We start from the raw sequence: 12,576 nt of genomic DNA, 5'->3' as shown, positions 1-12,576 counted from the left end.
TAGAGATTTTTGTTGAATACCTGCTCATCCAGCATCCAGGGCTTCCCAGTTTGTGTTAGTAAACTGGACGGAAGAAGCTTCACTGTGGGGCCTCTCGCTGATGAAATGGCTGGATTCCCTGAGCCCTTTTTCCTTGTCCTAAGCTGCCTGTTTAACTGGGTAACGCAATCCTAACGTAGACGCGAATTTTCAGACGCACTGTGCCCACGGGTTTGCCCGCACTGTCTCAGCTTACACCCGTGCCAGCTCAGTACGTGACACTTGCACTCTCAAAAGTTATCTAGGTTTTGATCCTGAACTGTATGCTCATCTGAATTATAAGGGAATAAAATGATCAAATACGTGTGATTGGTAGGCTTAACGTTCTCTTAATAGTGAGTATAATCTTTCATATTTAGTAAAGAAATTATTGAGGCTTTGCTTAAGGGTGCTTCTCAACTTCAACCCCAGCTTTATCTGCAGTGGTGAAATAGTTTGTGCTCCTAGCATTCGGTAACATAAATAATTGGCAAGGCTTTTGGTCATGTCATTAATACCTTGAGGCGTGCGTTTCATTTCAGTACTGAGCCGTGGTTAAAGCCAGAACTTCTGGAGCCAGGTGGCTTGAGTCTGGATCCCAGCAACGGCTTTTCTGACCTGCGTGACCTTGAGAACGTTAGGGTAATACTGGTGCTTCCTTAGGGGTTTATCAAGGGCATGAAGGTAGTTGATGCAGGTCAGGTGCTGAGAACGATGCCTGCTGTGTAGAGAGTGCCCAATAAAAGTTATCTATTTTTATTTCATTAGAAAATAACCATTGAGTGTTAAAAGTACTAGGCGAGAAGAGTATGTGAGGACCTGGGACGGAAGGGAGAACCTGAGGCCTCTAGCAGCAGTGCCGGCAGTTTAGAATCGTGGTGCAGTTGGTTCGTTTTCTCCTCTCAGCTGGGTGTACGGTGGGAGGTAGGAGCCAGGTTTGCTGTGCTCCCAGGTCCTTGCTGGTCCATGAGACGACACAGCCTCCCCCGGCCCGAGGCAAGCCCGATGCAGGGCCAGGCCGGGTGGAGGCCTAGCTTGCCCACTGTATCTGAGGGCAAATCTGCAAGGTTTGGTGCAGGGCTGCTAATAGGGGTGAGGGCAAGAGGGGTCATAGGATGACTCAGAATTTCCAGTTCAGGTGCCTGGGTGGATGGTGATGCTGTTAATCAAGTTCAAGGGTTAAGGAGCCTCCTTGGATGAGGTAGAGAAAGCGATGCAGTCCATATTGTTATGGTCCCACAGTACCAGGCAAAGTGAGGTCTGTGTGTGCAGATAGGTTATATTATGTCTGGCTTTCATATCACTGTACTAAAAATAGGTTGAAATATATCCCACAGAAAGAGTGCATTGGGTTTGATGGGGTTGAGAAGCCCTGATCTAGATGATTCCAAATTTATATCATGTAAGTGTTCTGCCCAGTATTCACGTCCTTATATACTTATTCATTTTTCTATTGTGTTTAATGGTGGCATTTCTCTAGCTGCATAAAACAGCACATGAAAATCTAAAGACACTGGTGATATGGTTCAGGCTTTTTGAGGAAACACAAGAGATATTTATTTTTGATACTTGACAGATGGCTTCACTGTTACTGAAAGTATTTTGGTTTGGGCTAGTAGTAACAAGCATGGGATGGGATGTTTAAGGTCTGTTTCTAAGGACTATTTGAAAACTACCATAGGTTAAGGAGCTGAGTCATGTTTGTTATACTAAATCTATTAGCCCTCGTTATACATGCTGTGTGTTTATATGTGTGTCCAGATAAACATGTCTAGAGTGTTGTTGGAAAGTCTTGTTTATAACATTTAAACCTAAACTTAGACTTGGAAGCTTTGGGCGGTCTGGTGACTAATTCTAGCTTCTTGTTCATAAGCTAGGCTGATTTAATCAGATGTGTGGCTCATCTCTGAGAACTGCTGCAACCAGTGGATATTCTCTGGCATTATTCAAGGAGAAATTGGCCACTTTATCAAGAACGCTTGCCAATGAAGCTGTTTGAAAGAAAGGAATTTCCAGTTTAGTTCCATATCTTGCGTTTTCAAATGAGGAGGAGAAAAGATAGGTGGTCTGATAGCCACATTACACCATTATAAAAATCATTTTAGATGATTTCTTGTTATTGTAGCTTATAAGAAAAACTTTAGAATATTCAAAATAAAAGTTGCCATTTGAATCCCATGCATTTCTTGATACGTTAAAAATTTTAACACTGACAATCTTATTCCTCCTTCTTCAACTCTAATAAATAAACTCTAATAAATCATTTTATATTTAATTAAAATTTTTTTGTATGTCAAGGAAGAGCAGCCAGTATTTGTTCCATTTTCCCTGTGAAATCCATGTATGTTGCAGCCTTTTTAGTTTTTTTAACATCTGTAAGATAATTTCTTATAGGTATCAATTATTTTTTTAAACATTTCCAGCATACATTTGTCTGGGCAGCTCCAGGACTGTTTTTGGTGTACCTTAGCATTAGAGATGACTGAAGGAATACTCGGGGGAGGAGGGAAGGGTTAGGCCATGTTATTGTGTAGTCAGTCGCAAGCAGTAAATAGGACAGGAGTCGTTTTCTTCAGGTGTTTCATGAATTTTACCACTAGATGGTGATAGAGGGCTGGGGACGGGAGCTAAGTCAGCATCTACCAGATGTTTGTGTTGAAATTTGAAAATGTTTGATCTTAAGAAATATTTACTTTTATAATTTACTTAGATATAGCCAAAGATTATTGTAAATATAATGTTAGACATTTTTTTTTTACATGGTATGTGCCTAGTAAGTATTTATTGATTTGATAGCTGTCTTCTTGCGGTGTTCTGTCTGGGAGAAAACTCTCTATTTATGAGATTTAAGTGACCCCCAAGCTTTATTTTGCCCTTGTTGTTTTTTTTGTTTATTTTTTTCACATATATCACATTTCTCCAGAATGATCATAAAATGTGTGGTTTAGGTTGTACTGTCTCTGTGCACAATTTTGGCTTAGCTGTTTACCTAAATTTATGGATTTTCCTTGTTACCATTCCCTTGAAGCTTTCGTTGAGAAAAAAATTATGATATACTGTTTGGAAATGAGAAGAAAATGGTATGAACGGTATAATGAATATAACAGAGTTAGTAATCCACTGAAGATTTTCTATTAGTCAGTTTCTCTGCATGTAAGTTTTATAAGTAATAGAAAAATTTCTTTTTGAAAGTATCTGAATATGTTTCTCATTTGCATAAAATAAAGACTAACTTTGTTATTTATTGCTGCCTTAAGAGGGTCCTGAAACATTGACTATAATCCAAAGGCTCCATGTAAGAGATTTTAGATTTCAAGTTTAAGATTGTTTCCAAATTATCAATTAATTAAAAACCAGTCAAATAGAATGCTTATTTTCTTCAATATTAATGCAGTAGTTTGTATTAACTTATGACACCAGCACAATATTTTATGCTATTCCTGTTGATATTATGTTAGTTATATAAATGATTCATTCTTGGTTGGCCTGGATAAGTAATTTTTGTGACCACAATGTGAGCGTTGGTGTAAAAAACAAGCAGTATGATTCTGATGTTTTGGTAATATATCTTTAAAAAAATAGGGATAATCCTTTCTATTTTTTTCCTAAGTCAATGTTTCAAGATGTCCCATTGATTTAATCATGTAATTTCAGAGAATAAATCCACCCTTACATAAAATATACCCACTAACTCTACAGCAATCCAATTTTAGAAACATGCAAGTGGGATTGAAATATTTTAAGGACCTCTTAGACTGAGGCCTGAATTTTAGAGGATTAAATGAAGTCTGGGGTTTGGTAAATTTCAGAGCACCAAATGGGGCCATTGATGCTATTAAAGATGGTAGGTTCTTAGTTTTTAGGTTCTGAGGTGAACATGCCTTTAACAGAATACACACACACACACACACACACACAGAGGGAAGTGGGTAGTATCACTTTTGAGTGGGATATTTGACTTCTTTTTTGCTCACTTTAGCTTTTTAGAATTTCGCAGGCAGATCGTTTACAAGAGTCTAAATAAAATATCGCACTGTTTTGCATGTGTATGTCTGCTTTGTCTCCGTTAACCGGTAATGTTCCCTTTTCCTCAGCAAACATGCCTTCACTCCTGTTCTTTTAACGCTCCCCTGGTTCCTTGTTGAGTGTTAGGAACAAATTAGGCATCTAGTCAGTGGTCAAGCAGCTGAAGGCTTTGAAAAAGAATGAAGGCTCAAAGGTTTATATCGAAGCAGAAACTATTCTAAGATAGTTCTTTTTTGACTTGATTTATTGAGCTCTGTTCTTCACCTGAAGGTGTTACTTTTAAACTAATGATATCCCTATTAATGATGGGATACAGCTCAAAAGGAAGACTATTTTAAAACTCTAGTTTTTCTAAAATAAGGACTATTAAGTGGCTTTTGAATAAACTATATATACTTGATTATTAACCAAGCCTTCACATTCTCTTCTCTACCCTTAGTACAGGAGGATTCAAATGCAGCATAGGGTATAAGAATGTCAAACATAAGTTCAGAGTGTTTTATCCAAAATCTACTTGTCTTAATACTCTTTTTTTTTTTTTGGTCACACTTTTTTTTTTCTCTGAAATAATCTAAGTTTAAAATCAGTTAATTGACTTAAGTCTTTCAAACGCGTTGCTTAAAAAAACACAGGTGGACTTTCTTGCCTACCCCCCACCCCGCACTGTGCAAGTTTTTCTCATATGCATAAGACATAAATAAACACAGACAGGGGATAATGGCTAAAGGTTGTGTATGGGCCATAGATACAATGACAGAAAGACCTAGCAATCCATATTTACTCAGTTACATCTGCAGTGTATGAGCTGTGTTGAAAACAGCATTTTCTTTCCCAAATCTTAGGGATCCAGGTTAGATAGAGTTCCCTCCACTTCCTCTTCTTTCAGAAGTGGCTTCAGAGCACCAGCATTTCCTGGAAGCATTTCCTGCAGTGCGCTGGCATTGCTGTGGCCTTTTCTGCACCTGTAACCTGCTCCTTCAACCCTGAGCCATGATCCCTGCCACTCAGCGACACACACCACCTCTTGTTAATTTCACTTTTTGGGTATGCCTTAATGTTTTTCTCAGTTCCAAATTATACCCCAACTTCATATCATCTCAGTTCTCTTTTCATCCATATTTCGATGGGCTCAAGCGAGGGTAATCAAAAGACAAATTTATTTACACTTTGTACACATTGACTTCGACAAGCAAGAGAAGGCCTGGTGGCCTTTAACTCCTACACATCAGTATAATCATAGTATATGCGGACCTCTGATCTTCTGACACTTTGCAGTGATCGGATGCTCTCACTCCTCGTTCTGATATTTGATTTCTTGAACAGCCTTCTTGAGAATGAGCGACACATAAAAAAGTAAATTATCGGATCCAGGCACACGTTGCACGCAGACAAGAAAAGCGTCATTTCTTTGCAGTAATATAGGATTTCGTGTGCCGATTCATCTAAGAGTCTGTCCAGGTGGCTAAAAGTGAAAGGAATCCTGCACAAGTGATAGGGTAGGAAACAGGTGAAAAACACGGCCACGACCACCCTAATGCTCTGGTTGTGTCTTCGCTTCCGGCTGGACTGGCTCACGAACTGCCTGCTGGATTTGTGGATGTACCTGGATATGGCTATGTAACATCCTATCAGCATCGCCAGCACAACCACAAACAAGCAGCTGTTGACATAAATGATGGCCTTATGCCATTTCACTCCCAGAGGACTCTTAAGTTTCATGCACTCATGAATATTTTCCCTAGTTGGTTGACCGTTTGTTAGAATGATGTTTGGCAAGGACAGGATAGCCATGAGCACCCAGACACCAATAGACAAAATCTTTGTAAAGGTTATGCTGTACATGCGAGAGTCGCCAAACGGCTTTACCACCTTCAGGTAGCGATCAATGCTTATCAGCCCGAGAAACACGATGGAAGTATACATGTTGGCGTAAAATAAAACCGAAGTGTATCGGCAGAGGATAAACTTGAAGTCCCAAGGTCCAAATCCTGCATCGTGGACTATTCGAAATGGGAACGTCAGCGTCATTATGAGGTCAGCAACCACTATGTTCTTGAGATAAAATATGAAGCTGGTTTTATTCCTAATGTGGAAGAAGATCCACACTGCTAGACCATTCAGCAAGATGCTTGCCACAAAGATGACGAGGTAAAGCCCAGGCAAGACGACAGTGTCAAATTCGTTGTTAATGGTGGTGTTCTTTCCGGGTCCATCGCTTGTGTTACTTGGGGTGTGATTCCCTGGACCGTGCAGCTCATTATCTGTAGGAGAAGCGGGGAGACGTCACTTCAGTGCTTTGATGCCTGCCCTACAGAGTGCTGGGCTTCCTCACAGGCTGAACTATTGCCGTTTCGGGCTAGTTAAAAGATGTCTTTAGTAATTTAAAGACTCAGTTTATTGCACTGTGAATACTTTGAGTGCCTAAAGAATTGGTGGCCTCACACAACGAGGTCCTACTGTATGGTGCAGGGAACTGTACTCAATTTCCTGTAATAAACCATAATTGAAAGGAACATGAAAAAGAATGTGTGTGTGTGTGTGTGTGTGTGTATATATATATATATATATATATATATATATATAGAACTGAATCACTTTGCTATACACCAGAAACTAACACAACATTGTAAATCAACTATACTTTAATAAACAGACGAAAAAACATTAAAAAAAAAAAAAAAGAACTGGTGACCTCACCCCTAAATCCCCCACCCCCAAGTCCCATGAGTAAAATGTGAATTTCTGGCTCTCTGTGCTAACTGTTTGAAAATGAAAATAAATATACCGGTGAAAACTACCTTGATTAGATTTTTAATTCAGTGTTTGATATCCTTACAAATAGAATCAACAAAATTTGGGAGCAGAAAATTAGAATTTTATATAGCAGAATGGTAGCATGTGGTTATTCTTTTAGTGCAGTCTTTGGCAGGCGCTCTTTGAAATATCTTTTTCTCTCTCTTAGTTTTAAGCTATTTAATCATCAAGAACTGGGAAAGAGTAAAACTAGCAGGTCATTTTGAATTTTTTGTCCATGACTTTTTTTTTTTATAATACTTAAGAAACTTTAGGGACCATCGTTAGGAAGAGAAATAAAAAGGAACAATTGTCATTAATATTTAAATTCATTCTCAAGGAGGACAGTTATTAAAAATAATTGCAGTCTGGTACCTATTTTAATTTACAAGTCTAGATTATACGTATTGTGCTGAGAATATGAAAATTTTAAACCTTTTGCTATTTTGGAATTTTGAGTTCGTGTTGTTAAAGACCTGCACCACTGTATCATATAATCAGTGAAACGGTTTATGAACATTGGATTTGCCTGACAGCCATGAGAACGGGCCTCTCAGATCTCCTACTGCAGGGAGTGTAATTGATGGGCAACTCCAGCTCAGTGTTCTGAACCCAGCACTGTTTTCTTGCTGATGCCATGCTTCGCATGGACTGCTCCCAGCCAGTAACTGAGCACATGATACTAAGACAAGCCTGTTTCTGGGACAGTAGGGGTTTCTCTGACGAGTGACTTTGGCTGGAGGACTTTGCATCAGTCTGGTCAAAACTTTCTTCAGGGCTTCCCTGGTGGCGCAGTGGTTGAGAGTCCGCCTGCCAATGCAGGGGACACGGGTTCGTGCCCTGGTTCGGGAAGATCCCACATGCCGCGGAGCGGCTGGGCCTGTGAGCCAGGGCCGCTGAGCCTGCGCGTCCGGCGCCTGTACTCCGCCACGGGAGAGGCCGCAACGGTGAGAGGCCCATGTACCGCAAAAAAAAAAAAAAAAAAAAACTTTCTTCAAACTACACTGAAGTCTGAATCTGCCTCCTCTGCCTCCTTGCTCCCCTCTCTCTTCCACAGAGGTCAGACCTGCACAGCTGTCAGCAGTCCCTCTGGGCAATCACCCCCATAAATCTCTTGACCATCCAGTTACATTTTGTCTTTTTTTTTTTTAAACTGGAGCTAACAATTTACAAATGAACTGTGTGGATGTAAGTTGACAAGGAAGGCCATTTCTGAATTTTCATGTCTCACTAATAATGTTTACTATAGTTACAATTATGTTTTGGAATGATTTTGTTTTAGAGCTAACAGCATGAATTTAGCCCTCATTTCCCTACATGACAGGCGGTGAAGTATATATTTTGTTTCCCTTCTTTGAAGAGGCGAACCCAGGAAGATAGTTTTGATGATTATAATCTAAAAACAGGTTCTTAAATTGCTGCCTGAAATTTAAGTGTAGGCTCTTCCCGAGTAACCTTGTCCCCTTGGTGATTCTTTCCCTTTTATTCTCTGCTACCAGTGTTTTTAAAAACTGGTATTCCTGGCTTAAACGTCCTTACACAGGCTGGTAATTTATACCTGGACTAGCCTGTTATGATGAGACCCACAGTCTTATTAAGCTTTACAAGTTTAAAATGCCTGATTCAGCTGCCATCTGTACTCCTGTTGCCAGTTTCAAATGTTGTCTTGGAACAGGATCGTTCAAGCCTGTCTTTAACTTAATGAAGTGTCTCAGTCTTGGCCGCTTCTGCTCCATCAGATCTACATCAGCATCCATGCCCTTAGAAGCTTCTTAAGATGTGCAGCTTTACCTGGGTTAAGATACCTGCTTGACTTAATTTCCCCAATTAAACTATTAACAGTTACTTTCATCTAACCCAGAATAGAACCCTAAGGGAAGTAGAGAGAGGACAGGTAACTTTTAAACAGGATGAGTGGTCTAGCTGAGGGACCCAGCCTGAAAAGGGGCAGCTGCATCATCTCCTGAAACACTGGTTATACCTTGTAACAATTACTAACGAATGATTTTCAAAACCATTGTAAATGCAAGTAGAATGGTTTGCGAACCATAGCATAATAGGCATGGAGTATTTCCACCCTTAGTGTCGGCTCCCTGGATCTGCTGTGCTTTTCCGTTGTGGAACGGAAGGACCCATACTTCTCAGGGTTGGGTAGGGATTTTGTATCTGTTTATTATATACTTTAAAGTTTTAATTGTATGAACAAGCACTCTTACTAAATGACGATTTACTGATCAGTTATATTTATCATCAAACACAGTCTTAAATCAGCATGTCAGAAATAGTCCTTAAAGATACTCTGAGTCATAAATAACATCAGGTATGAGTAACCTTGTTCCACAGTGATTATTGAACCGTTCCGTGGCTTTGAGACAGTCTGCTGAGCATGTCACCTCACAGTTTTGCTTCTTTAGTTTATGTACGGGATTAACGCTCTAGAATATAGGATTTCTTAATTCAGTGGAATAGGCTTGGGCTTGTTTATTACTTCATTTACAAATTCTACATTTATGAGGCAGCTGAAACAAATTAGTGGTTAAAGCCTGTTACGGGTTATCCTATGCAATAAATATGGTAGTGGAGAGAAAAATGGTTCCTGCGAAGCAGGAATAACCATCTGTGGGTTGCTCTGGAAGGTTCAGAACTTAATATAGAGAGTTCTGTGTGACATAGTTTTTTTTTTTTTTTTTTTTAGAATTAAGTCTGTGGTATATTCTTTCCTGCCAGCCTTTCTTCTCTTCTGTATCATTGCCCCAGTTTTTCCAAAGTCTGTGGCTATGCCCAGAAGCGTTTCTCTGCAATGTTCCCACTCAGGAACAAAGACCGTTAAAAGTGAGTGGCTTTCTTTCCCCAGGAGGTTTTATCATGTTGTTCTTTGCTGTCAGTAAAGAGCTTGGCCAGGTTAGGGAACATTTTTAATGACAAGTAGTTTGGTGATTCAATTAAGAAAAACTAGAAGCTGTTTTGACAGTGTAAAGGCTGTTTTCTCACAGCTCACACACTCCTTATCTCCCAAGATGTTATTCCCTGTTTGTTTAGTGCAGAGCTTGATTACAGGGTGATAATTGAGGGTAAAAATCCCTTTCTTATTCTCCCCTCTGCTCCCCCTCTTCCAACTCCTTTTAAACTGAATTAGCAGAGGCAATGACATACGAACACTGGTTCCACAGTAAATCATCATTTTGTGCCAGTGGGTTTGTGAGAGTGGTTTTGTGGGATGTGTGTGTTGCGGCTGTGGCTGCCTGTGTTTGTGTGTAAGGGGGATCGTGTGTTCACCTGTGTGTGCTGGAGAAACGCGTGGGCTTTGTAGCCAGATACTGCTTCAGCCACATGTGGCTCCTGTATTGGACAGGGCAGATAGAGGGCATTGCAGGCAGTCCTCTTTGACAATGCTGGTTCAGCCACTTCATGACTTTGTAAGATGGAATAAATAGCGGCCACTTTGCTGGATCTTCTGAGAGTTAAATGCTCTGCATACGTTTCAAGCACAGTGTCTAGTACTCAGTAGATGTTCACTCTCTGACTTTTGTGTCATTAATAGCAGTCACATTCTGAACGATATGTGTTGAAGAATCTTGGTCCTTTTGCTTTTGGTGAAGCTGCATTGTTGCTCGTTGGGGCATGTCACACTTAGGCACAAAGTGTGAAAGTATCAACGATATATCACTGCTCTACCTGCCAGGTGGGAATGAAATACCAAAGTCACGCAAATTGCAGAGTGTCACTCCCCTGGCACAGCTGCCCTCGCATGACCATTTTCTAGCTACCCAGTAGTGTAGGTAGATGTTGTCTTGACCTCTTGGGGAATCTCAGTGAACCTTGATCTAGACTGTTACATCTGAAAAGTAATGTGTACTTTAGTTTGGGTATGAAAAACTTCCCCAATTATTAGTTTAATCTTTCTTGTTCTTTTAGAGATGGTCTCTAGATGAAACAAAGCTTAAAAACAAAGTGACGGCAAGTTAAATTTCTCTCAGTGATGCCACCCTGCATGTTTGCTGTTTTACATTTAATGAAAGGCAAGGATAAATGCTGGTTTATTTTGTTAGTTGGTTGGTGACCGCTAAAACCCCTAAATGGCCACATAGTGTAAATAACAGTTATTGATCAAGTAAGATTTTCTTTGCATTTTTCCCTACCGCTTACCTGGTAATTTTGCAAATGTCACGTTGAGCCCCATTCTTTAGTTCTGAGGGACTGTAAGCAAAAATACGTGTCAGGAAACACTCGGGGACGATTGACGCAAGGGCTCAGCATAGGTTATTCCTGGTTTGATTTCTGGGGGCCGGGGTGGGGGGGAGAGAAACAGTTAGGCAGGAATTTGAACACACAGTATTTCGATCTTTACTTTTAAAAAAAGAAGAAAAAAAGAAAAGATATCCCCACGATTCAGAAAAGGCTTATTCTTTGGATAGGAACGACTGTGCCACATAAGAATTGTCTGTTTTTCTGTGCTCTTTCCGTGTGCCAGGAAGCATGGACCGTTTCTGTGTACGCTCTCTCCATCTGAATACCACTGTGTGGCCCTGGGAAAGTTACTTAACGTCTCTGTGACTGAGTGTCCTCATCTCTGAAATGAGAATAATAGCAACCATACAACAGGAGTGTGATAAGGATTATGTGACATAGTCCATAAGGCACCTGTCAGAACCTAGGTCAAAGAATGTGCTCAGGACATATTAGCCTATGCCTTGCCATCCTGCTTCTGCCTCACTCTACACGCCCCAGCCCCTAACCTCAGCACATGTACTTACATACATGCATGATGAGACGTTTTAACAATCTCCAATTGTATGTAAATTAAGAGATCTAGCGCTGATATATGTAAAGAGTGGTTTATAAGCTCAGATATATTCAGCATCCAATCACTCCTGTAATCTCTAGGGTTCTAGTTTGGGATTTACACTAACCAGCTGTGTGACCTTCATCGTCACCCGACCTTTTTGGAATTTCGGACTGAAGGCCCTAAAAAAAATCCCTATCAGGACTCAGATTTATGTGGGCTTCTACGTTTTCCTCAAACATAGATTCCCATTAAGAATTTATTACCATTTGAACGTTTGTCTCGTAAGTCCCTGTATTTCTCTGTGCTAACTGGATTCCATCCAAGCTCAGAGTTTGGCTAGGAGTGAATCATTAAATTAGCTTTGAGTGACTGGTGTGTGATGTTGGGCTAAGTACCCTAACTTTTCTGAGCTTCAGATTCCTCACAACCTTCTTATCGGGATTACCTGAGACCATATGTGCACGTGACATTGCTTTGAATGCTCTAGGACAGTCCCCCCAGTTCTCCTTGAGCAGCCTTCTCTGTGTCTAGTCCCTGTTTTCTGACTTTCCTCAGGAGTCGATCCAAGAGAGAAGAAATCCTGGGAACTGTTGTCATGAGTGTGCTGCTGAAGCCAGGTGTGTTTCGGGAACAGTTCACTGTAGGGAAGTTGCACTGTTTCTCATGAAATGAAACCATGTGAGGCCTTCGTGTCCCCTCACTGATACTGCTTCTCTACCACACAGCTGCAGAGAGCCCCCAAGTGAGCTCGTCCCCTCCAAGTACAAGGCAATCTTCTGATTGCATCAGCAGTTGCATCTGCTGAGTCAGCAGGGAGAGAGCACTTCGGAGGCAAAAGTATATTTAAGAATTGGGCCGCAAGTGGAGAGGCACATGTTTCTTTCTCTGTTACTTTGTCCTTCTCTTCTGCTCCCTAGTAACACGTGAAGTTCAGGGGCTGGATTTGGTAATAG

The 12,576-nt window shown here is 40.6% G+C and overlaps 2 protein-coding genes across 5 annotated transcripts in view; one reads left to right on the top strand and one right to left on the bottom strand.

Annotated features, from left to right (window-relative positions):
- MED12L (mediator complex subunit 12L) overlaps positions 1 to 12,576 on the top strand; it is a 330,953-nt gene that overhangs the window by 187,748 nt on the left and 130,629 nt on the right. The window lies entirely within an intron of this gene.
- Positions 5,066 to 11,017, bottom strand: GPR87 (G protein-coupled receptor 87; the record flags this gene model as incomplete). Its single annotated transcript, XM_079921181.1, has 2 exons — positions 5,066 to 6,305; positions 10,984 to 11,017. The coding sequence occupies 2 exons, from the start codon at positions 11,015 to 11,017 to the stop codon at positions 5,263 to 5,265; spliced, it is 1,077 nt and encodes a 358-aa protein (XP_079777307.1). The 3' UTR covers positions 5,066 to 5,262.

This window comes from Stenella coeruleoalba, assembly GCF_951394435.1.
Source record: "Stenella coeruleoalba genome assembly, chromosome: 5".
NCBI lineage: Eukaryota > Metazoa > Chordata > Mammalia > Artiodactyla > Delphinidae > Stenella > Stenella coeruleoalba.
This window is presented reverse-complemented; position numbering and strand designations above follow the sequence as displayed.